This window comes from Podarcis filfolensis (genome assembly GCF_964270895.1).
Source record: "Podarcis filfolensis genome assembly, chromosome: 7".
In the NCBI taxonomy this organism is placed as follows: Eukaryota; Metazoa; Chordata; class Lepidosauria; order Squamata; family Lacertidae; genus Podarcis; species Podarcis filfolensis.
Window position 1 is genome coordinate 42,175,274 of NC_139603.1, and position 25,090 is coordinate 42,200,363.

General features: G+C 38.2%; 1 protein-coding gene across 6 annotated transcripts in view; it reads left to right on the forward strand.

The window, feature by feature from the left end:
* SPIRE1 (spire type actin nucleation factor 1) overlaps positions 1-25,090 on the forward strand; it is an 81,979-nt gene that overhangs the window by 1,745 nt on the left and 55,144 nt on the right. For all 6 annotated transcript variants that reach the window (XM_083622583.1, XM_083622581.1, XM_083622578.1 and 3 more), the window contains exon 2: positions 9,893-9,927. In XM_083622583.1, coding sequence (XP_083478709.1) covers positions 9,893-9,927 — 35 coding nt within the window. The remainder of the gene's footprint in view (positions 1-9,892; positions 9,928-25,090) is intronic.

Here is a 25,090-nt window from a genome sequence, read left to right on the forward strand (position 1 = left end):
TCCTTTTTAATTCCAAAACAAGGCTGCAATCTTATGCTAACTTATTTGGGAGTAAATTCCAGTGATATCAGTGTGTTCTATACACATCCACGTGAAAAATGTATAGGAAACAAGCAAGTGGAAATACATACTTTTTATAACATTGGTTTGATGTTCCCGTTTACTGCAACTAATCAATCATATGATTAACACAGGAAATAAAATGTGACGTTATGAATTCCTCTTATGTACTTAGGAAAAATCTGTTTAACATATTTAGCGGTTATATATAATACACACTTTATGTCCATGACTAATGTAACACCATATTATCTTTGCCTTACATGTTTTAGCACGTGCCTTCAAAATCTCTGATTATACTAGTTACCTCAAACATACTTTAAAAAAAACCCAAATTAACGCAGTAAACCACTTTTCAAAGTCAGCTCTATAAACTCATTCTAGCAGCAAACAGATTGTACCTGTCATTTGACTGTGCAGTCAAAGAAACAATACATATGAAAAGTGACACATAGCATGCATTGTACAGATCCTGCATTTGCTGTGTATTGTTTAGTGAACATAATAAAACAAGAGCTGAAGTAATAAGACTTCAAATGGTGGTAATTTGATTTTAAAAATAGGACATCATATGAAATTTGTTTATTTCGTTGTTGTAAGAAGAACAATAGGATAACCTATTGTAGAGTTTAATGTTGGCATGACGCTCATTGTTGAGTACTCCATAATCTCCTTCAGAACACAGTAATGAATTCTTGAATTCTACAGCAAATACTAGACAGACTTTTTATACTGGCTGAGGAATAGGAAACCTTTATGTGCAGAATTATTTTATGTCACTGTCGAAGGATATTTTGTACTCCCATATGCCAGGACACAGAGTTAGTTCCATGTCAGAATGCAGTTCCTAGACAGGTTTTAACCTCAACATAACAAACAACAAGCATGAGTGGTATTTTGCAAAATGGTTTTTTGTTTGTTTGCCTGCAGACAGAAACATTCTGTATTTGAACACTCTTAATACTGGCTATGATTTGTGAAATAAAGATAATGGATGAAATCCAATGCTAGTAATACTCAGAGTAAACTCATTTAAACTAATGGATGAGTAAATTAATTTCAGTGGGTTTACTCTTGAGTATTATTACTATTGTTATATTTATTTTTATCCTGCCTTTTTCCCTGACAGAGACTCAAGGCAGCTTACAGCTAAAACAGAAACAGCTAAAAATGGGGGAAAGCAATAATTAAAAAACATTTAAATATTAATATATTTATCTATATATGATCTATTAAAGATACAGATCATAATTAAAACACCACAGTACCAGCCCTTCCCCTAAAAGGAGTCAGTTCCCAAATACCATTGGAACAAGAAAGTCTTCACCTGGCTGCAATAAGAAGGAAGTTCCAAAGTCTGGGAGCAACCACTGAGAAGGCCCTTGACTATGACTTCATTAGATATCACTCAATGTCTTTTACCTCTTTATCCCTTTATCTTGTATTATTTTAACACTTCTTATTCCCCAAATGAGGGCAAGGGCACAGCATATGACATACTCTCAGCTGAATATTAGGTTTTGTACTTGCAAATAGCATAGCTTTTTCACACTGCTGTAGGGAGGAAGGGTTTATAATAACAGAGATGTGGTATGTTTAGGTTTTCAGCTGAGACCAACAGCAGCCACCTGCTCTGAGTCCACACACAGCAACATGACTCATCTGTCATGGCATTGTTAAGTTGACTTTTACTGTTTATTGTAGCATTTCCTACTTGTGGGTTCCTAATAATAATAATAATAATAATAATAATAATAATATCTTTATTGTCATTGCCCCCTCTCAGGGACAACGAAATTACTTGACTGCTCCATAAAAACACTAATTAAAACAATACAGTATAGTAAGACGGTGGTGAGAAGGGTTCCAAAGGAGGTGACAAGAAGCATATAGAAGTGAGGAGTGCAGAACCTTCCCCTGCCAGCTGCCTATCTTCAGGAAAACATAAACTACTTTCTAGAACAGCATAAGTAGTCTTAGTGCCATACTTTGTTGTCAACCCTCATCACACACTGTGTCTGCCCAATGGTGTCGCATGTACAGAGCTGCTGCCACCATGAAGTGGCTTGGGCTAATTATCTGGATAATAACCTCTCAGTTGATGTGGGGCAAAACAATAGCCTTGTTTGCACTTACAGAGCATGTTGGCTGTCATAATTTATCTCTTGGAAACATTCCAATGTTGCTGAGAGGAAAAAACCTCTCTGATGGTTTCCTTTGATCTGTTAATCCCACATATTTTAGACTATGACAGATTATTTTTAAGTGCATGAGTAAGGGTTAACACTGACAGCTAGATCATTTAAAATTATACCTTATAGAATAAACATCTCTAAGGTCCCTATTTAAGTACAGTCATACCTCGGGTTAAATATGCTTCGAGTTGAGCACGTTCGAGTTGCGCTCCGCAGCAACCCGGAAATAACGGAGAGCGTTACTTCCGGGTTTCACCATTTGCGCATGCGCGGACGCTCAAAATGACGTCACGCGCATGCGCAAAAGCGGCGAAAAGCGATGCGTGCGTGCGCAGATGTGCCGTCGCTAGTTACGTTTACCTCTAGATGCGAACGGGGCTCCGGAACGGATCCCCTTTCATATCTAGAGGTACCACGGTACATATATGTTTTCATTTGTTAAACTAACATTAGAAATGTATCATGATCTTGTAAAGGAGATCTATGTGCAGAAGCAAGTGCGTATTCATACCATGCTGATTATCTGGGCCTCATCAAGCTGCATGTTTTTTTCTCCACTGGAGGTGTACAACCCTGTCAAGGGACAGTAGTTGCCTATAACTGCAACTTGATCATGGCCTTTGTTAACAAGAAAGGAAGCAGACACAAACTCTTGAGTAGTAACTCTTTTATGAGAATTTGACAACTTTTGGTAGGGAAAGTTCAAGTTTTGTTTAAGACTGTGAAAGAGGATACAATCTGCCATTATGTCATCTAAGCTAAGGAAACAGCAAATGCCATAGACTTTGATTTAGGTTGCATTCCTGTGCTCATTTTCCTGTATGAATAAGCTCAACTGAATACAATGGTACTTACTTTTGAGTAAGCGTATGTAAGACAGCTCTTATATGGATGTCTAACTGCCATGACTGGGATCATTTGGTAGAGCATGAGACCCTTAATCTCTCAGGGTTGTGAGTTTGAGCCCTATGTTGGACAAAAGATACCTGCAATGCAGAGGGTTGGACTAGATGACCCTCGTGGTCCCTTCCAACTCTACAATTCTATGGTTTTGCTTAACCTGATGAAAAAGTGGAGCATGTTATTATTGGAAGGAATTTGAAGATCAGATAGATTTAATCTTCTTTAGTGAATGGTTATCAGTTGGGTCATAACATTCCGCAAAGTGGGTGGATGAAGGCAAACGCTATTAAGTAAATAAACTACCGGTAAATGCAGCTAATTCATACAAGCAAGCTATGCCATAATGCAAACTGCAAGATAATGTAATAAAACTCAGAATTATTAGAAACTGTGATCTGGAATAACATTTCCCTTCAAACATGGTAAAGAAATTGGACCCAATTTACTTCTCTTTCTCATGTTTACTTGTCTTTATCATGCCCACCCTGCTTAAAAGCTTATATCCAGTTCCAACTATCTTTGAACCTCCAAGGGAAGGAATTTCTCCATCTCATCTTTCAAACCTATGTATGCAAGTGCATATAAAATTCATTACTCTAGTAAACTACCAATGAGGTTCAAATCAAAATGTGCTAGATTAAATTATGCTAAAATACAAATCAGTTAACTAATAATAAAGTGCAAATCTCAGTCTTCTTCACTGCCTCTAACAGAAATTGAACGAAAGGCGCTGACAGGCTTGGAGCCATTGAGAAAGAGATGAAACATACCTGGAGGAACCCTGAGGTTTGCAGAAGAAAAATACTGAAGGGGGCAACCTTCCAAAGTAGACCAATGAGGACTGAGCATTCTCAGTAGCTGCAGGACATTGAGTGTCAGTTAGAAAAGGAAAATGAGAAACGGGGTGGAATGTAATGCGCTGCAAGCCCCCTGTTAGCAGCTTCTTGGAGGTTAGGGCATGATTGGTTGGCAGGACTCTTTAATAAGAACACTTTAGATACATTCTCCAGGCTGAGGGCCACATTGCTTCTTGGGCAGCTTGCCAGAGGCCACATGGCTGTGATCGACCAGAGTTACAAAGTGGGTAGGGAATTGGATGTGCTACTTACTTTCATATACTTACTTACTCCAGAAATGCAAAGTCAGAAGTTCCTACACATACCCTTCTCTATCCATGCAAGCAAGAGTCACTAGCACAATTTAAAAACTCATTTGAGACAGACAATAGCACTTGAAGAGGGTGTGGAGCCTTGACAGATGTGGCTGGGGAAAACCCTAGAAGGCCTCATTTAGCTCTCCTTGTTGTGCAGCTCCACACCTTGTATGAGGGAGTTTACCCATTCCCCACAACAGTGAATTCAGGTGGTGACCTCTGATAGGACTGGTGCCAAAAAGGGATACTGAGAAATGAGGATGTTCTCAGCATGCTCCAAGAAACAAGGAGTATGTAGAAGTACAGAAGGATTAAATGTTCAGGTACACGTTGTTTGGTAATCTCCAGGAGCCACAGAATGAGTAGCAAAGAAAAATGGAAAATCAGGTTGAGTGAATTGGCCTACTTGAATGCTTTAGTACGGAAGATAATATGCCTGGGTGACACTCCTGTTAGGAGCTTCAGATACATTGAAAATATTTGTTTAAAGTTGTTTGTGTTCATAGAATAAAAGAACTGAAACTTCCCAAGGTAACATTAATGACATTGCCCTGCCCTGTATATGGGGAAACCTATCCAGATGGGTGAGGTATAAATAATAAAATTATTATTATTAATAATCATCATATCAATATACCTGAAGAGCAGAATTGTTCCAGTGACTAGAGTTAGAGTGTTAGTCCAGTTGTAAATAATGACCTTGCATTAAATACTAAAGTCTAAAAATAATGTGGATAAAACTGCAGTGTCTCAAGATGGAGAATGGGCCTATTGTTTGCTTTAAAGTAATTATACAAGAAAATAAACTAGCATTTTAAAGACTGTTTGACATGCTAGTTTTTCTATAAATATTATTAAACATTTGATACTTTTATACATTTTTTTTAAAAATCTACAACTCATAACAATTATGTGGATGAAATTACAACTTGATAGTTCTTACAGTGTGTTTAGGAGCGATTATCATTTAGTAAATGAAGGCTTTTTATAGAGCAATTTTACATTTGTTTATTCAGCAGTAACCTCAATATAGATTTCAGTGAGACTTCTGATGTGTAAGGGATTGCAGCTTTAATTGAGTGGTACTTCTCTAAGTCACTAGATTTGTTTTAAGGAGGCATGGGCTTCTCAGTGACATTTATTGGCTCAGTTTCTGTCTTGATTGGCACAGGATTGGAACACTGATTCAATATGGTGTATATGGTTAAGTGACTACGTGCCTGTATTTTGCTGCTGGATAGTGCTTTTTTCTGGAGAAACCTCAAGCGTGTCATGAGGCACGTATGTGTAGTCCTTCCCTTTTTATTGAATCTACTTATGTCTGTTATTGGTTCAAGAGTGAGGTACAAAGTCTTCTAGACTAGTTGGCTGAATGAAGCAGAATGTGCTATGTAACCTACTAGGCTTAAGATGAAGTTCAAGAACTCTTGCCCTAAACTTAATAACAATTAAAATCACAGTGGAACAAATACCAGTCAAAACTTTTCCTTTCACTTACTTCTATGAAGGCTGATCTTATGCCTGTTGTTTTGGGCACTAGAAACGTGTAGTTTTATAGTCAACACAAAAGCTGGCATTTCCATAATTCTTTTTTACATGATCTCTTTTTTCAGTTGAGATCAGATTCTTAAAGCAGCCAAAATGCTTTCCTTCTCCAAGTACGACTTTCAAGATAAATTGTTTGCTAGGATAAGAGGAGCACCTGTATATGAGGCTACATGTTGTGATTTTTCAAGGGCTTAATACTGTATTATTCTCTTGAAAGTTTAGAAAATACATTAGAGACAGAAATCAAGAAATTTCAGGGTTCTAAGGTTTACTAATTTAGTAGGGGTTTTATTCCTTTACTGAACGTTTGATGAAAAAGTTATAAGATTAACAGCGGCTGTCATTCATATGTGATACACCCTGTAGTTCATTGTTTAAATATAATAATTATTTTATTGTTAATATCTTAGGGCACAGTAAGAACATATTATGCAGTCTTCTTACAGGGAAAATATATGTGCAAGGCTGGTTTCTCTTAATTCTTTCTTCTAGCCTGCTTTTCTATCTGTCATTAGTGAGCAAAAAGCCATCTATTGTTGAGTTTTGTTTATAATGAAATATGATTTTATTTCCTTAACAAGGTACACACCCAGTTGAGCACTGATATGTAAAGTGATTTTTTTGGGTTGATTTAACATTACTTTGAATATTAGCCCTAGTTCTCACTGAGGTGGCAAAGGTGTGCCAGGGTTTTACTGTTTTAGGTTTCAATGGGAGGCTCACAAGATTGAACATTACCCTATATAATATAAATAAAAATATATATCTACATAGTCAGGTAGCATGTCAGGCTATAGCCTTTCCTCCTGAAATCTAGTTTTCTGTGTGCGGAGAATTTGTATGAAGGAGCAATCAGTCATGTGAGTTACCATCCACAGGCTGAAGTACCACTGTTCAGATAGAGCTTTACAAACTCAGTGAGTACTAGACTTCAGTTGTTGAGTCTCTTTTTATGTACGTAATGGAATTTGAAAGGGTAGACTGCAGCACTCTCAGATAACGTTACAGAGCTAAATCTAAAGCCCGTAATTATAACTAAAAGCTGGCCAGAGCTTCTGGAGCTACAGTCTGAATGTTTTTTATTGCTTCAGGGTGCTTTGGGGAGAGGCAATGATAACTGAGTTTTATGTCTTATGATTTATCCTGGCATTTTGTATATTTTTATTTTATCTAGAATATTATAACACATTTGGAGTAGATGACCTCTGTTCTAAAACAGCAAAGAGTCTTGTGACACCTTAACATCTAACAAATTCATGTTTCAAACTTTGGTTAATTCAAACCCACTTCATCAGATTCATGAAGTGTAATCCTCAGTTGGCAGCTGAGGATTATACATGTATTTATTAAATTTATATCCTGCCTTTCCAGAGGAGTCCGGGGCAACAAACACACAAGTGATAAAACATCTTTAAAATATATTTGAAACAATTTCTTTTCAAACATCTTTAAATGCATTTGGTAAAATGGACTTTGGCCCATGAAAGCTTATGCCATAATAAATTGGTTAGTATTTAATGTGCCACAGGAACCTTTGAATAGAAAAGGAGTCAAAGGTCTAAAGGAGGATAAGGAGATTGTTCCAAGCATGGTTAGAATTGCCTGGTCAATCCAGAGGGCTTGCTAATACCATTTCTCTACCCTCTTAAGTGCTTCCCTGCTTGACAATAAAAAGGGAAGTGGTGGCAGTTTAATGAATATAAGAGGAATGCACCTCATACCCTGTTTATCTCATAAGGGAGATGTGGGAGTGATTGCCCCATGGTTAAAGAAATCAGTGAATGTGTTGTTCCAGTTAATGCATGTTTTCAGTATATAGAGAGGAGCCTTGGAAAGTGTGAATGAGGAAGGAAAATGGGAGAGGCCAGTGTCTGTATTCTTTACAAGAACTTCTGTTGAAACTGAGTCATAGATTTGTATGACTCAGTTAAGTGTCAAGTCTTCAAAGTCAGCAGGGCAAAATGTTAGACATATACTGTCATAACTTCCTGAAAAGTGGGGAAAATAAAAGCATGGCTAGAATTGCAGCACGCTGAAGAACTTGACAAGCCAGACTTTAAAGTTATATTTTAAAAACATTTTTTAAATATCTGGATTTAATAAAGTCTGCAAATCTGTTCATCATGAAGATAGCCCCTTCTTGTGCACAAAGTGTGGTCACTTCCCATCCACCTAAGTGGAACTTTGTGACTCCTAATTTGTCATCCTCCTTTTAGACCAGCAGCTGGTCCTGAACATATGAACCTCCTCCCTTCACAGTTCCTTTCAGCCTTGATAATCTTATCGCATGAGGTGTTGCTGTCATCCACCACTGCATCCCATCCCAACATGGATAGAGTGGTGAACCTTGACACGCTCTCTGACTTCTGGCAAATCATTTCTTAGCCTAACCTACCTCACATGGTTTTGTGCAAATACACTGTCCATCTTCAGATTGTATAAATCTTTAATCTTTTAATAAATATATCTAAGGAGAATAGCATTTATAATATTTTAGTACGTACTTTTTGTGAGAATAAAAGGAGGAATCATTCATACATGGCATCCTGAATGCATTGCAGTAAGAGATGACTAAAAGTTTCATAGTCAATAAAAGGGGGGAGGTGGCTATTGCAGAGACAGGCAGAAGAAGAAGCAATGAGACCCTAACTTAGCTTCAACTTGGGGATGCCAGTGGGAGTTCATGATCTTACATATGGTACAACACTTCAGAGAGTGGTTTGTGGCATGATGTAGACTATCTGCCGTACTTCTCAGCATGGAGCTGCGGAGGCTGTGAGGCAAAGGTTCCTAGTTTTGCGCTGAGCTTTGGAGATCCTTGCTTCAGACGTTCAGCATGGCATCAGATACCAGACTCCACCCCTCTGAGGCCAGGGCCAGCATGTATTTTAGCTGGCTACTAAGGCCAATCAAAATTTGTTTATCCCTTTTTAAGGCTGATTTTTTCCCCTGTAACAATTTGGTTAATATTTATTTATTCAGAAGCAGAATAAAATGAAGTTTGTGAAATATTGCCTAACTTGTCAATCAAATTGTGCAGAGCTTATTACTTCCAGGGTTATTTGCTTGTGTCAGGTTAAGTTATGCATGTGCAGGATGGAGGAGGTATAAACATGCATCACATTATCTGATTCAGTGGAAGACATCTTCATAATGTTATTTTCTCTCCCAATGAATTTGTGAGAACATTTTTTACTGAGTTACTGGGAAACTCAGACAATGAGAGGGGAACACCTTTATTGTTTGTTAAGATGCTTATCTTAAGAAAGAGAAACTTTCTTGGGGGAGAGTATTGTATATATTTCATGGAACAGACAAATACTTATTCATATTTCATTGAGTGGCAGATTTAAGATTTTAAAAATGCATGTAGCAGTGCACCAGTAGCAATTAAGCCTCACCATGAACAGTGCATGTACAACCAGGGCCCTGATCCTTGCTCCATCTTCCTCCAGCAGTGGATTAGAAGAAGAAAGTGCTTTACAGAAGTGTAAAATGATCAATTCACACAGGCCATCTGAGAAAGGAAGAGTCCTGGAGACTCAACTATACAGCTGTGAATAAAACATTTTAAGTGTGTTTTAAATGCAATCTACAATGTGATACTAGATGGCGATGGTGAGCGTTTTTATGTGTGTGTAGATGTGTATATTTTTAATACGTGTGTACGTTCCACCCCAGTGCCATTTCCTCGCTTCCATGTAGCACCTGTATGGAGTGAAAGGAGTAGTATTCCCATTTACCACCATCCCTGAAGATTTTTGCTTTGCACAGAGTTCTCAGGAAGAAAGAAGCAACAGAGCTTCTTCTCTTCCTAAGTACCTGTACAAAGTGAAAGGATCATCTCCTTCTCTGGTCATCTGCAATATGCAATGAGCAGGGAAATGTAATAGTCCATGGATGATGGGAGTTGTAGTCTACATGGGGAAAGAGGATGCATCAGATTTTTTTCTAATCTTTTCTAATCTTGTTTTTGGAATTGATTGTTTATTTTTAAAAGGTGAAAATAACTCTTTTTTGTTTTTAATTTCAGGTAAATCAGAACATTTACGCTGTCCAGAAACAGAGGTAAGAACTTGTAAAAGTGTTTGTTCTGTTTGATAGACTAGTGTATCTTAGGGCATTTATATATAGCTCTCCCAGGTATCTGTACTGATATGCTGAGAGAGCATTGCCACAAGGGAGAGAAATGTGTACAGTCTGTCAGCTCACAACCCCTCTGAATACAGAAGAAAGCTTCAAGCAGTGGAGCTTTCAAAATGCAAATGCTAAGCAGGGAAAGGACTTCTTTTGGCTAGGCAGATGCTGCAATGGAGGGAAGAGCAAAAGGGTCAAGCAGTCCACAATCAGAGCAGCCCTTCCTCTTTTTCAGCTTTCCCAACTTTTCCAGCTTTTTGCTGTCCTTGACCAGCACCATCAACTGTCTCTTGTGATGGTCTACATGAAAGCCCCATGCAAGCAGCTTCACACTAGTGTTAGAAACTGAGATATGAAAGCTAGGAGCTAAATGGCACCTTAAACCTAGGTTATGGGCGCAACAACGGAATGTCTAGGTGTGTTTTTTTTATAACAAGAATACAAAACTGAAAATGAATGAACTGCAGCTAAAATATTATGTTCATTTTTCACATGGTCTAGTCCTTCCCCTGCCCATCCTCCTAATATTCTTAAGAGGGTCTCTTCTCCAGTCTTCAGAGAGTAGCTAGAAGTAGGGAACCAGAAAAAGGTCCTCCTTTCCTTCCACTCTGCAGTTTTAATCTGAAATTTTAGGTGCAGTACTGCGCCCACAGCTCAGAAACTGCTCACATTAATGAAATTCCATGTTGCAAAATGCACTTAGAACAATGGGAGTTTCGAACAGTGCTTCACACTGCTCCTTACACCCCCAAAAACTAAGGGTTCAACGAGCAGCATTTCAAAATGTTCCCCACTGCTCCTGAAAGCTCTGAAAGTCAGGTTTAATTCACACATGCTGATTTCCCAGCTCTGTCAGTTATTTTCTCATAGGAAAACTTGAGCTTTTTAAGAATATGAGGGCTGTGTTTGACCCATGTTTGTTTCTTTTTTGCGCTGAGAGAAATCTGTATGATTCCGCTTAGTGTCTTAACAGCTGTATCCAATGCTAGGGAAATTTCCCAGGAGCACTTACATATTATTTGATGCAGTTGTATCCTGCCCTTCCTCCATAGAGCTTAAAGTGGTATTTTAGCCTCAAAATACCCCTGGAAGAGAGGTTGGTTGAGTGATGGTAACTTGCTCGAACAAAGTAGTGCAAGAATTTGGACATAGGATTTCCACCACATTAAAAACCATTCTAGCCACTGTGTCATAATTGTCAGGGAATATAAAGTTTATATAAAGAACAAGATCCAACCTCTTTCCAGGCAGAGTTTTTGTAGCTTTTGCCCTCACCTGTCGGTCAGGGTAAACTGGGAGTCTTGTGTGGCTGATCTGTATCTCTACCACCTTGCCTCAAGGGCTCTCTCACGTGACAATGCTACTGTTGACTGAGTTCTCTCTTTTGGTGAAAAGGGTATTTGATAGTAATCAGTTTTCTTTGGAGGCATTGATTTGGCTACTGAGCTTCTAGGATTTAGGGACTTGGGTAGTTATTGTTTCTGACTCATATGCTGGCTTCTGTATCTCGATGGCCCTGTGCTTGCTATGCTGCTGCTGAGATTTAATATGCAACTGCCCCCTGGTTTTTGTCACTATTTTTAATACACTAGAAATACACTGAATTACTAATAGTGGTGGGAAGATCTCTGTACTTTCTGGAGATAAAGATCATCTGTGTTTTACCAGAGCTTGGAAAAGATAGAAAATCATTCATTGTGACCTTAAACCATACTATTCACTGCTGCAGCTCCTGTCATATGACATCATGCATAAAATTCAAGATAGTTCTTTTTTAGAAACAAAAATAAGCTTGCCATGTGAGTGGAATAGAAATCCTTTTTTTTTTTTTTTTTTTAGAAATACCATGATGTGGAGAAAGTGGGTATAGATGTTTTTCTCCCTCTCTCATAACAGTAGGACTCAGGGACATCCAATGAAACTGAGTCTTGGAAGATTCAGGATAGACAAAATACGTGCTACTTCACACTACGGAATTAACTATGGAATTCTCTCCCACAAGATGTGGCTATCAACTTAGTTGGCTTTAGAAGATTAGATGAATTTATGAAAGATAAGGCTATTGCCATGATGGGTATGTGCCAGGGACTGACTAAAAACTGAGGAGTGGTGGCTGGATTTGGGTGAGTGGGCACTGGAAGAAGGGGGGGTTGGAGACTGACTTGGAGGAAGGGATCAGTGATCTGGGGGAGCCAGTAACAGCCAGGAGATGAGAGGCAGGAGAAGCTGCGAGATTGGAGAGTGAAGAACAGGTGCAGGAGGAGAGAGAGAGAGGTCAAGCTGGTGTAAAGGGCTTCCACACCTCCTCCTTCTGCCTCCACCTCCTGCTCTACTGTCTCCCAGGACCAGAAGAGGATTGAAGCAGGAAGAGCAAAAGGTTACACGCAGGTGGAGTCATTATCTGCTTGCAAGCAGCTGGGGGGGGGGGCAAGAACGACATAAATGGAGGTTGAGGGCAGGGCTTCTTTGTTCAGCAACTCCCTCATCGGGTGCACACCTGGAAGTAGCTGATACACGTAGGCCTGATAGACATGCCTTTTGCTAACATGTAAGTGTACTTTTGACACTAAAGTGTTAGCTGTTTACTCAGGATGTCCATTCCTCCAGCACTGTGACAGTATGTTGTAACTCCACTGTCAGAAGCAGTATGGCTCTGAACACCAGTTTCTGGGAATTGTGGGTTATGCCCATGTTCTGTTTGCATGCTTCTCATAGGTGTTTGGGTGGCCACTGTGAGAACATTGTGCTGGACTAGGTGGGCCTCTGTCCTGATGCATTAAGGTTTTCTTATATTCTTATATCATGCTCAAAAGCAAAATAGGTATAGTCTGTCAATGACACCTGCAGAAAATGTTTTGAATAGTTATTTCAAATTACTATGTTATATTCTTCCTTCTGGTTTCTTCATCTGTCTTATCACTCTTGACCGCTCTTGACTTCTGTTAGCCTTTTCAGGACTTTGCCTGCCATTTTGTGGGCTTCAGCTTCTGTCCCTTACCCACTGTCTGTCCCGCACCTTTTTAAGATCAGAGAAATGCAGCTTAGTATTTGTGGGTGGCAATTATTATTATTATTATTAATAATAAACATATTGTAGGATTAATAGATACAATTATTAATCATCATCTATGGTCTGTACAATGTAATAGTAAAATAGAACAATTCAGTTTTGAGATTTTTTTTCTTGGGAGTTTGCAAAAAATGCTTGGGCTTGCCTCATGTTCCTTATTTCAAGGAATACTTCGCTGTTTAATAAGGAACAGGGGGCAAACCTCCATGGAAGGCAAAACAAAGTTTTAGGCCAGTAACATACATTAAATTAAAGATTCAGTTTAATAAAATGGCAGTGTACAATACAAGTTTTTGTTCTTTTCTTCAGCATTTATAGCACAAACATTCTGCTTGGCCTTTGAAAATATGTACAGTAGGACAGAATGTGACAAATAACTGAGGTAGCCCAGCCAAAGTACTTTCATGGTTCAGTTGGAAAGGCAGCTCTAGTACTCTCAAGGGCAAAGAGAACCTTCAATCATTATTTCCAAAACTGTCTGAGAAATCTTAATGCAAAAGCTGTTTACTATGCAATATGACTAGGGTAGTATTTTTATCATCATATGCAGGACTGAAGCTAGTAAGTAGTAAAGTTTATAAAAGGTTATGTACATAATTATAGGCTAAAAATAGAAAATATATTGTGAACTACAGTGTAGGGTAAAAAAAGGCTTGCATAAGAATTGTTCTGGGTCCCTAAATAATGGGTGTAGAAACCTATAATGTGCACTATTTGGGATATTACAATTTTGTGTATATTCATGAACTTTGTGTTTAAAAAGTTGGTTGCAGCATAGTTTGGTAGACACAATTTCAGAGACAATGATGTCTCTGAAGTGGTAGCTGCAGAAGGTACAGTGATCAGCCACTCTTTCCCTCTGCGGAATTCTCCTGAATACTAGTTGCTGGCAATCACAAATGAGGTGTGTGTCTGGTTGGTCATTGTGATAAAAGAACTCTGGACTAGATGGACCTTTGGCCTGAATTAGCAAGGGTCTTCTTACAGCTCAGCAGCCCATTTGTCCCTGAACCCACTTGACTTGACCTACTCCATGCTTATTAAATAACATATATTAAGTTCTCATGTAGTTAGATAAACAAACCCAAGTGTGGAGTACTTATCTGTTCCATCAAGTGTGGACGTGTATAGAGAGAGATGTATCCTTCAAAATAAAATCCTAAATTGAACAAGTTAATATATTTTTCCCCACCTTAGCTGAAGGACAATTATTTGCTTTAAAAGTTTGAATAATTGAAATTGGATAATATAAATTGTAGGCATGATCCAATCCGTTGCTTAAGAAGCAGGCATTCTGTGATAGAAGTGGGAGTTGCTGGCATTTAATTGTGCTTGTGTACTGACACAGTAGATTACTAAATTTCATATTTAACCAGCTCTAGCATCTCCACTATTTTTTATGTACAATCAGATGTAACTTGTGCAAAAGTTGAAATTAAAAGAGGGAAAGCTTCCCAAGTTCAACATGTTTATTTGATACATGAACTTCCACAGTTACATGGTAAAAGATATTATGTTTATATGAAAGCATTTTGGAGATGAAGAATCTTGATGATTTGGGTGGGGATGGGGGCCTCATGGCAGAAGAGAGGAAGGGGAAGTTCCATTTGCTTGGGCAGAAATCCATTATACCGGCAGGCTGACACTATTAGAGGTGACCCTATATTATATATGCATTATTGTATTTCATTTAGTTTCGTTTGGAAATGAAATAGTAAGGGTGTTGGGCAGGAGGGCATTCTCCCCTGTGTAGTTAGCTGAATGCTGTTGGATTCATGTTGCAACCAGCCTAAGAGACATATGAGCTTGACAGATCAAAATCCTGAAGAACAGGTGTAGATCTCCTGAGATTGTATCTCATAGGCTAGTCATTGTGCATTAATTACAATTGGCTATTTGTACAGCAGACTTTTACTTCAGTGCTGCACTTCTAGCTATGTCTGTGGTAGAGTGCTCTTTCTCGTTGTTTGCCAAAGCATTTTTGTATGGTGCAAATGCTGCTGATGTGTCAGAAGTATGCTTTATCTGAGATCTTAAAAAGTATGTGCTTTGTGACTGCAAATGCTATTTTAATTAGTTTTTGTAACGACATAATTAGCTGTGCCATGCATTGGATTTTAAAAATACTATTTTAATTCATCACTACTGGATTTTCAGTTATAAAGAATAATTTTATTTGTTTCAGGTTTGATTCTTTGCACAAATGACTATTGTTTATTTTATTTACTTAAAACTATGCGGCTGCTAATTTGTTTCTGAATAAAACACAGGTTTGTCCAGAAATCAAAGACTATGTTATTTGCAGGCCACAAGCAAACATTCTGTTTTAGCAGGCATTTTATGTAAGTTTTCTTTTTGTATGATTAATTTTTATTGTTTTATCCACTGTATGCTTTTTGAAATCTTATTGCACATGGCTTAGAAACTTTGTTGATTCAGTGATGTATAAATAGCTGAACTAAATAATAAATAAGGTGTTCAGGTATATTATAATCTTCATGCCTGGACTAACAAAGAACTGACAGTTTCAAGTGAATTGTTCAAACATTCAACACCAGTGATTCAGAAATGGTATTTTCTTGTGAAAAAGGCATAGGGACTTGTTTTCTCTAACCATCTAATATCCAATTGCAAGGGCTGCAAAGGCAATAGAGCGTATTATCTAGTGCCTCCTTCCATTATTCTTCAATTTAATTAGGGCAGTCAGCTGCTTATCTTTAGCAATCATGAAGTGTTGCACTTTCAGCTTCATCCTGCAAGGAGATTATTCATCCATCTGACTTGTTAGGCACCCATTCATCCTGTTTACTAGGCACCCATTCATCCTTATGCCTCCAGTGACTTTGCTTACTATTCAGATACTATCATTCCTCGGGATGTTGGGGATAAAGTGAAAGACTGGATTAATGCTGGGAACAGACAACTGCTGTTTAAAATCCATGATTATACTGTTAAAATAGAATTGATGGCTACTCTGATCAGGGTTTTTTTCTATGACCTTGAATACCCTTCGGCTGGCCATCCATTCAAGCTGTAGGGGTGAAAGTTTATATCTCACTAAACATCCTACAACAATATTTAATAGTCAAAACTGGTTCACAGAAAAGTCAAATCTTATATGTAACTCTTATGATGCGTTTCATTAAAAACTCACACAAAACCATGGGGGTTACTTTGTTTGAAATGCTGTATATATAAAGCTTCCTTTATATTTTTTTTCTTGCAATAATCCACTTGCCCAACATAAGAAGTAATTCATTTAGGGCCTTTTCAGATGTGAGAGACTTGTTCAGTTTATGCACTTAGTACAGATCCAGCACCAGTAGGCTGCAAAGTAATGGTAACCTATATGGGGAATAGCAATGGTGATATAATGCTTTCTTCCAAGAGACTGAGAACATGACATTACATCACATTTATAATATAGTCATAATTTATAATATAACCATAAGCTTCAAAATATTTGTTGTGGCTTTGGATGCCATTCATGATATGACAGAAATAAAATATTCTGTTCTAATAATTTTTCAAGATTCAGGGTCGTTTCATATGTTCTTGGATATAGCTGACACTGTGAACTTTTCTAATGTTTACACTGTTAGGACACAGTTCAATTTTAATTAGCTTTTTACATCACTAACATATTTTAGGAAAAACAAACTCCCACTAGATTTTTTACATTGTTGTAGTGAGGAAAGTTTCAGGAAATTATCCAACTCTTATGCAATACTTAGCAACTATGAGATTTAAAATGAAACTACTGCAGTGGCCTGATACTAGAAATGATGTGTCACATCCTATCTAGTTACAGTGAATATTATAACAGTGTATTAAGTATCCAGTCACTAATGTAAAATTGATAATGCAAAACATACCCTTAGTAGTTGAATGTTTAGTATTGTAATGATAAAATTAATTGTTAATGTTGTTTGTAAGCAACAAAGTGTTGGCTATGATTGCACAAACCAAGAAATAATAATCTGGTTCTCTGAATTAACTGAAATTACAACTTGATCCCCTACTTGATTTAGGACAGTTAAGTAATATAACATCATGTCATAGCATTAAGCAGATTCCCTAGCAGCATTAAGGATTTTCCAGGGTTTTTTTATCAGCACAGAGCAAAATCCTCATTCAGTTAAATTATGTAATGTATTATAAATACAGTTTTATTAATGAATGCCATGCAGATGATGGAAGCTGCTTGGGACAGCCTTTTTTAATGAAAGTTTGTAGAACACATTTTGCTTTCTATTTTGAACATTATTACATAGGACGAATCATCTATAGCTAGTGTTCACTGCAGTGGCCAACCAGGTGCCACTGGCAAGCCCTCAGATAGGACCTGAATGGTCCTCTCCCGACTTGTAATTCCCAGCATTTGCTCATAGCTGTCAACTTTTCCCTTTTTTTAAGGGAAATTCACTTATTCCAAATAGGATTCCTTGCAAGAAAAGGGAAAAGTTGACAGCTATGCATCTGCTTCAGCAAGACTTGTACTTCTGCATGCTTGGTAGTTCTGTATCTAGCAATGCTTTCAGCCAGTTCCCCCAGAACAGATGTTAAGCAAACAAGCCTGTAATTTCAATGATCTCCCCTGGATATCTTTTTGAAAGTTTGTGTTATATTGGCCTCCTCAGTCCTCTGGTATGGAGGCTAATCTTAAGGACAAATTACATAATTTTGTTAGAAGAACAGCAATTTCACATTTGAGTTCTTTAAATACTCTCATGTGGATGCTATCCAGACCGTATGATTTGTCTGTTTTTATTTTGTTAGGAAGACCTAAAATTGCATCTTTTGTCGCCACTATTTGCCTTTTTTCCTGTGAAAGTCAGTTCAGGCGCTGGGAGCTGCCCTATATATTCTGCTGTGAAGACTGCACCTTCATTCAGCTTCTTTGCCATCTCTTTTCCTCTGTTAGTACACCTCTGCCTCACTTGTCATCCAAAGATCCTAACACATCACTGCGGGACTCCCTAAAATTTTATAGTTTAACTGTGTGCTCCTTAAATTCTTTTTCTAGCACCCCCTATTGTCTGATTGAATTTGTTTGCCAGCATTTGTATTACTTTTTTCCTCCTTGTTTGAACAATACTTCCATTTTCTAAAGGGAACCTTCTTGTCCTTAATAGCTTCTTTGACTCTGCTCATTAACTAACCACACCGGCAGCTTCTTGACTCAGGTGGTACCTTTTCTGATCTGTGGTTTACATTCTGGCTGAGCTTCTAATATTATGGTTTTAAACAACTTCCAAGCTTTTTGGAGAGATTTGATCCTCTTAACTTTGCCTTTCAACTTCCTTTTTACCAATCCCCTCAGTTTGGGGAAGTTTCCTCTTTTGAAGTGAAACGAGGCTGTTGGATATTTTTGGCAATTAACCATGTACATATATATTAAATTTGATAGAACTATGGTCACTGCCTTCAATCAGTACAGCAACTTACACCTCTCACCTTAAGGAACTTGCTTCATGCTACTACTAGCCTCACCTTAAATCTCTTTATATTTGTTTTAAAATACCGTATTGTGCTTGTTGCCGTATTTATTTCTTTTACACTGCCTCTCACTGTAGTTGTGCAGGGAGGTATTCTTAATTCTATTCATACTCAACAAAGGGATGTCTCTTATCGTAGCTGGCTAACTAAAAAAAGGAAGGGAAAATCTGTTCTAGAAAGACCAAATAAATTTTATTTTAAGCTTATCATTTATTTACTATTTCAGAGCCATTACTAGATTTCAGTCAAAGTCATCCCCAAAATGGAAGTAATGGAGTGTTGTGTGTTCATCTGTAAATTCAGGGTAATTCTAGCTTCAGTGAATGCAGATAATTCCATGGAATGTTTTGTCATAGCTTTTTGCAGAAAACAGCTAAGCATACTGACTAGTATTTTATGTGAATGTTCGTAATTGGCCAATTATGTAGAGGAGCAATTCTCAAGTGAATATGTCCAGCAGGTGGATTATTGGACATTACAATGTTATTTTGATTTCAGTTCAACCTTAGCAGTAACCTATTTTTGTAAAATAGAAATCATGACTTGTCCAACAAAATTGTTAAGAAGGTGAGTGACATATTGATAAAATGATGTGGCCTGATATATTAGGCATTCAGTGAGTTGGTGCATAGAGACAAACATTTCTCAAGAATAGAAGCAGAGAACAGAAAGCAAGAAAAGCAGCCATTTTGAGGAGTACACACAGTGTTAAATATAATTTCCCCACATTTTGGGCTGCTATGGCATCATTTACAGAGCTTGTACTAGGACCACATTACAGGAACAATAAGTTGGAAGTAGAGCATCTGTTTTATATTCACAAGTTTTAGATTTAATCCTAGCACTGCCAGTTAACGGATTTCTGGTTGAGAAAGACCTCTGTCTGAGAACTAAAAATTGAGAAGTCGTACTACTGTGTTATTCTGCAGTCACTTTTAGACCACCACAATGGAAGACAGCTCCTTATCATCTTAGAAAATAATTCACACAGAAGGATTAGTGAAATGAAATGAAACAAAAAAACAAAACAAAACAAAAACTGTTCTGTGTTCTATAATTCAGGAGCTGGAATTATTCATTGATATTTAAAATATCAAAAGAGTTGAGGCCCCAGAGGCAGCTTAGTTAATTGACTTGTTTTGACATCCTTTGGTGCTTTCATATTAATTGATGTTTCTTTTTTAAGAAGTTTGTTTTTTATAGTCCTTACTATTTATACGACATTCAATGAAAGCTGCCTCTGTTCTATCTAGTGCCCAGTTCTGCTGGTCTTTATATGACTTTATATGACTTTACGCTGCTTAATGGCTGCTACTCATTGTATCTCTCATTGTACCATTTTAAATAACAAAATGTGTACTTTTAATTTTAAATAAAAGGATTAGCTCTTTCTGCTCACACACCATAAAGGAGATTAAGTAGAGTTGTAAAGTTCACTAGGAAGTTGTGAGGAGAAATTTGGATGCAAGGTAGGTTTAAGTCTGCTAGTTAGGTGTAACTGTTCAACAAATACCTGCTGTGCATACCAGAAGCTGTGTGCCTTCTGCTTGGTATTCCCATTTACTTTCTCATTCCTGTATCACTTCCTCACTTTCCCAAGTAGACAGATCATTTTTTTTTAAACTCTTTTGGACTTAAATTTGCTTGTTGTTCAGCAGAACAAGGAGCAAATTTATGTTCTGCCTTACCACTGAATAAGATCTTATCCCATCACTTGTGGATTTTTAGGAGACATTGAAATGGTATATTTGCAACGACATATCTACTAATCTGCTTTTAAAAACTGTAAAGATTGTTTTTCCTGGAGACAAGATTATGCCAGTGTCCACATTCTTCATTGCCTGATAAAGGATACAGACACACTAGTTTATGAATAATGTGACTTTGTGCATTTGAGTGTAAATAGCACTGGTAGCATTACTACTTTTTTGTAATCCAGTACAGATAGATTCCTGTACCTGTCAACAATCTGAATATCCTTGTTTGGTTGTGCCGCAGCTTGTTGCATTTGCTCAGCTAATCCATGATATGATGACCGATATGTCAGCTCATTGCACTCAGTTTGGACTAACTCACAGTAATACTAGGAATTTTAATCACTGCAGACATACCTTAAAAAGAGGTACAAGATATGTTTATCTCCCAAAATGTTCGCTTTCTGTAGTAGTTAGTGTTAGCATAGATATATGTTGCACAGAAACTGAAAAAATATGTCAGTGAACTTTGCACTAGATGAAACACTCTAATTATCTGACTGCATTAAACAGGTAGTAAGATTAAACAGGTAATAAACCAAGAAAGTAATGCACTTTAAATATTTTCATAACTCCTCCTTTCTAATAAAACTTGTTTCTTGGTTTACTGAGGGAGTTCACATGAGTACTTTCCAAACAGAAAGATTAACAGTCCTTCAGCCGAAGAGTTTAAACAAAGATTAATTCCCCCTGTGCATACTGTTCTCAAGGATGTTGAAGAAAAGTGATGTGCCAACAAAGAGAATAATGTCTGTGCTACTGGAATTGCTGTTTTGATTATTTTGGCTTTGGAATAAACTAAATGTATTTATTTTATTTACTTATTAAATTTCTATACCGCCCTTCATCCAAGGATCACAGGGCAGTTTACAATATAGAAATACAAAAATACATACCATAGTAGCAAACAAAAACAATGCCCCCCCAAATACATAAACAGTTTTAAAAGGCCATAGATTGTTTAATTAGCCCAAGGTATGGGATAAGAAGAACGTTTTTGCTTGGTACCTAACAGTATGTAACAAAGGTGTCAGGTGAGTCTCCCCAAGGAGAATATTCCACAAATGGGGAGCCAGTGCAGAAAAGGCCCCTTCTCAATTTGCTGCCCTCTGGACCCCTCATGGAGGAGGCACAAGAAGAATGGCCTCAAATGATGATCTCAGGGTCTGGTTCAGTTCATATGGGGAGGGGTAAATTGTTATCTCAGTGATGCATTAAATAAGTCTTTTAATATAGAATCATAGAATTGTAGAGTTGGAAGGAACCCCAAGGGTCATCTAGACCAACCCCCTGCATTACAGGAATCTGAATGCAGTCTCCCATCCAATTTGAAACTGTACCGGCTTGGCTTAGTTTTGCAAATATGCTAGCAGTTTTATTGATCCACCACTGCTTAGCAATGTCATGGACATTCAAAATGACATTGTAATCCTATACATATGTGCTCTACTTCTAAATAGATATATATAGGATTACATTGTCAATTAGCCTCATTGAATTCAGTGGGACTAACTCTCAAGTACATAGGACCACAACCTGAAAAATCTGACTCTTTAGATTGTGTGACTTGCTCCTCTGTAGTGTTTTATCACACACCTGTGAATGCATGAAAACACTCCTAAATGGAAGTTAATTCTGTTATTAAACAACAACAATTCATCTGTAGGGCTGCTGTGTTACATTATCAATGTTAGGACAATACCCTTATTAGGCCATCCAAAACACCACAAAATAATGTGCAACCTTTCAAGTTCTCCAGTACTTTTCATTAGACCAGATGATAAATAGACCATTAGTGGGTGGAGGAATAAAAGTTATTTTTGTTGATGTTGAAGCCTTGGAAACTGTACCTGGTCACAGTCTTAAGATGAAAGTTCTCATCCTGAAGCAAAGTTCTTAACCCGAGGTACTATTTCTGGGTTAGCGGAGTCTGTAACCTGAAGCGTATGTAACCCAAGGTACCACTGTATTATAAAAGATAAAATTATTTGCTTATACAGTGGTACCTCGGGTTACATACGCTTCAGGTTACATACGCTTCAGGTTACAGACTCCGCTAACCCAGAAATAGTACCTCGGGTTAAGAACTTTGCTTCAGGATGAGAACAGAAATCATGCTCCGGCGGTGTGGCAGCAGTGGGAGGCCCCATTAGCTAAAGTGGTGCTTCAGGTTAAGAACAGTTTCGGGTTAAGAATGGACCTCCGGAACGAATTAAGTACTTAACCCGAGGTACCACTGTACTCTCATTTCTAATAGTCTGCTGAATGCACAAACATAGTATGCGGGACTGGCTTGCCTGCTACCTCCTTTGACATATATAACAGATAAATGGAGGGCTAGGCAGAAGAATGATTTGCTTGGTTTTAATAGAATGTTTGTGACTGCTTTTGCTGTGGTATAATTTTTCTGCAACTTAGAAAACTTAAGCAGTGTGCACACCATACATTAACCGCCCCCCCATCCTAAGAAGTGTAGTTTACCCCTCACAGAGCTATAATTCCCAGCACCCTTAACAAACTACAGTTCCTTTTATTCCGTTGGGTGTGATGTGCTTATATGTATGGCACATACACAGCCTTAGTAAGAATCAAGTGTAGGTGAATCAACTTGGCAGGTCCTTTAACACAGCAGGGTGAAGGGTACTTGGTATTACAGATTATATCCCACTCCTTAGAAACTTACACAAATATATTTGGAGCTACTCTGACTCTTCTTGACTGCAGACTTATTTGGGCCTCAGACTTATAAAGAGATTACCAGCTCCAAGGAAAAGTCAGATAATTACAAGTGTGGCAGAAAAACAGCCTTTTTAATGTTTATAAGTACAGCTATGCCTTGGAGCTTTGTCACTTTAATTATGAACATGGACAAGCTCAGGAAGAGGGCAAGCACACAGACAATGCCCTATTATATGTAATAAGTGAGGGAGAATGGCATGCATTATAAATATTAACACGTGTTTCAAAATGACTGAAAAATAAAAATAGTTTTTAAAAGTTCATTTTAGAAAGCATATACTGACTGTGATATGACTGGAAATCACATAAATGCATCAGCTATAGGGTGGCACTGTTTGCACTAGTGGCAAGAAAAATAAGGGCAACCTTTCTGGATAGTGCAAGTGCCAAACCCCTGGGATGCTGACTAGAAGGAATGTTTTTTTAATTTTAGATATTGTAGAATTTGTCCTGGTATGGTGCATGAAATGTCTTTTGTTTTATAGTTGTGTGATTTGTGCTCATGCTGTATTGTGATGGCCATTGGCTATAAACAATAAAATTTACTGAAACAGACTGACAAAAAGTAAAAGTTCTCAGGAGAATTAAATCACCAATATTACGCATATTCTTCTCCTAAAAATAATTCATTTAGTCCATGACCTTTATTAAACCAAACAGAAAAATGTGCCAACTAGATGTTTCCAGACCAAGCCTGCCATTAAGCAAGTCAGTTGTAGCAAAAGAAGGTGTGGTTCCATGAACAAGCATGGTTCAGAACTAAACGCTCCACAACCGATCATGCGATAGTTCTTTATCATCTGGCTCGGAAGTACTCCTCCCCCCCCCCCCGGGGCTACCTCTGTGCTGCCTTCTTAGATCTAAAGGCAGCCTTTGACAGTGTTCCTAGAAATATTCTTTGGGAGAAACTTGCGAAACAGGGCATTGATAGAAGACTCTTATGGCTCATAAGCCAGCTCCACGAAGGTACCCTTGCCAGAGTGAGATTCACTCCAGCGGGCGACCTTACAAATTCGATACCAATAAACAAGGGAGTGCGCCAAGGATGTATATTGGCTCCCTGCCTATTCAACCTATTCATCAGCGACATGCGAGCACCCCTAGTCAATTCATCTCCAAGTACACACGCGCCTAGACTAGCGGATTACCGCTGCCCACTCCTTTTATATGCGGACGACGCGGTAATTCTATCTTATACACGTGTTGGACTAAACAGAGCTCTGAAGATCTTTGCCACGTATTGTCAACTCAATCAATTAACCATCAACCATGCCAAGTCCAAGATCCTGATCTTCTCCAGAAGCCGGAGATTATACAAATGGAAGCTTGGTGGGGCAAAAATAGAGCAAGTCCTAAAATTTCAATACCTAGGAGTTATTTTTCAATACAATTTGGGGTGGAAAGCTCACATTCAACACCTACTTAATAAGGCCAAAACCTTGTCATATGCGCTCCTCCGATTCTTCTTTTCGGACGGAGCTTTGCATGTTCCCTCGGCCCTAAAGGTGTTCAAGGCAAAAGTGGTTGCCGTGCTTGCTTATGCTGCCCCGCTCTGGGCCGTGATGACAGATCTCGCTCCCCTTGAGACTCTGCAAAGCCAATTCCTACGTCGGCTCCTAATGCTCCCCCTGTGCGTAAGCAACGCAGCCATGCGACTAGAATTGAAGGTCGCATCCTTAGAAACTTGCCTGTGGAAGCAAGTCTTCAATTACTGGCTATCATTGTGGCATAGATTACCAAACCATTACCTTGCCCAATGCTTATGGCGAGATGAATTCTCTAGCCTTTGGACTAGTAGAATTCATGCCAAACTCCTGAGTTATGGAATCTCTCCCTCAGATTCCCTAAAACTAGACCAAATCACTGCTCAGAGACTGATCCGCCAAAGACTGGATGACATCGATTTACAGCGAAATTATACGCTGGGGGGAGGTGTTTGTTCGCCCCAGAACATTGGTATCACTTTAACTTACTGCGTTCCATCATACCTCTCCTCCCTTTCGACTGTTGCCCATAGACTGGCCTTCACCAA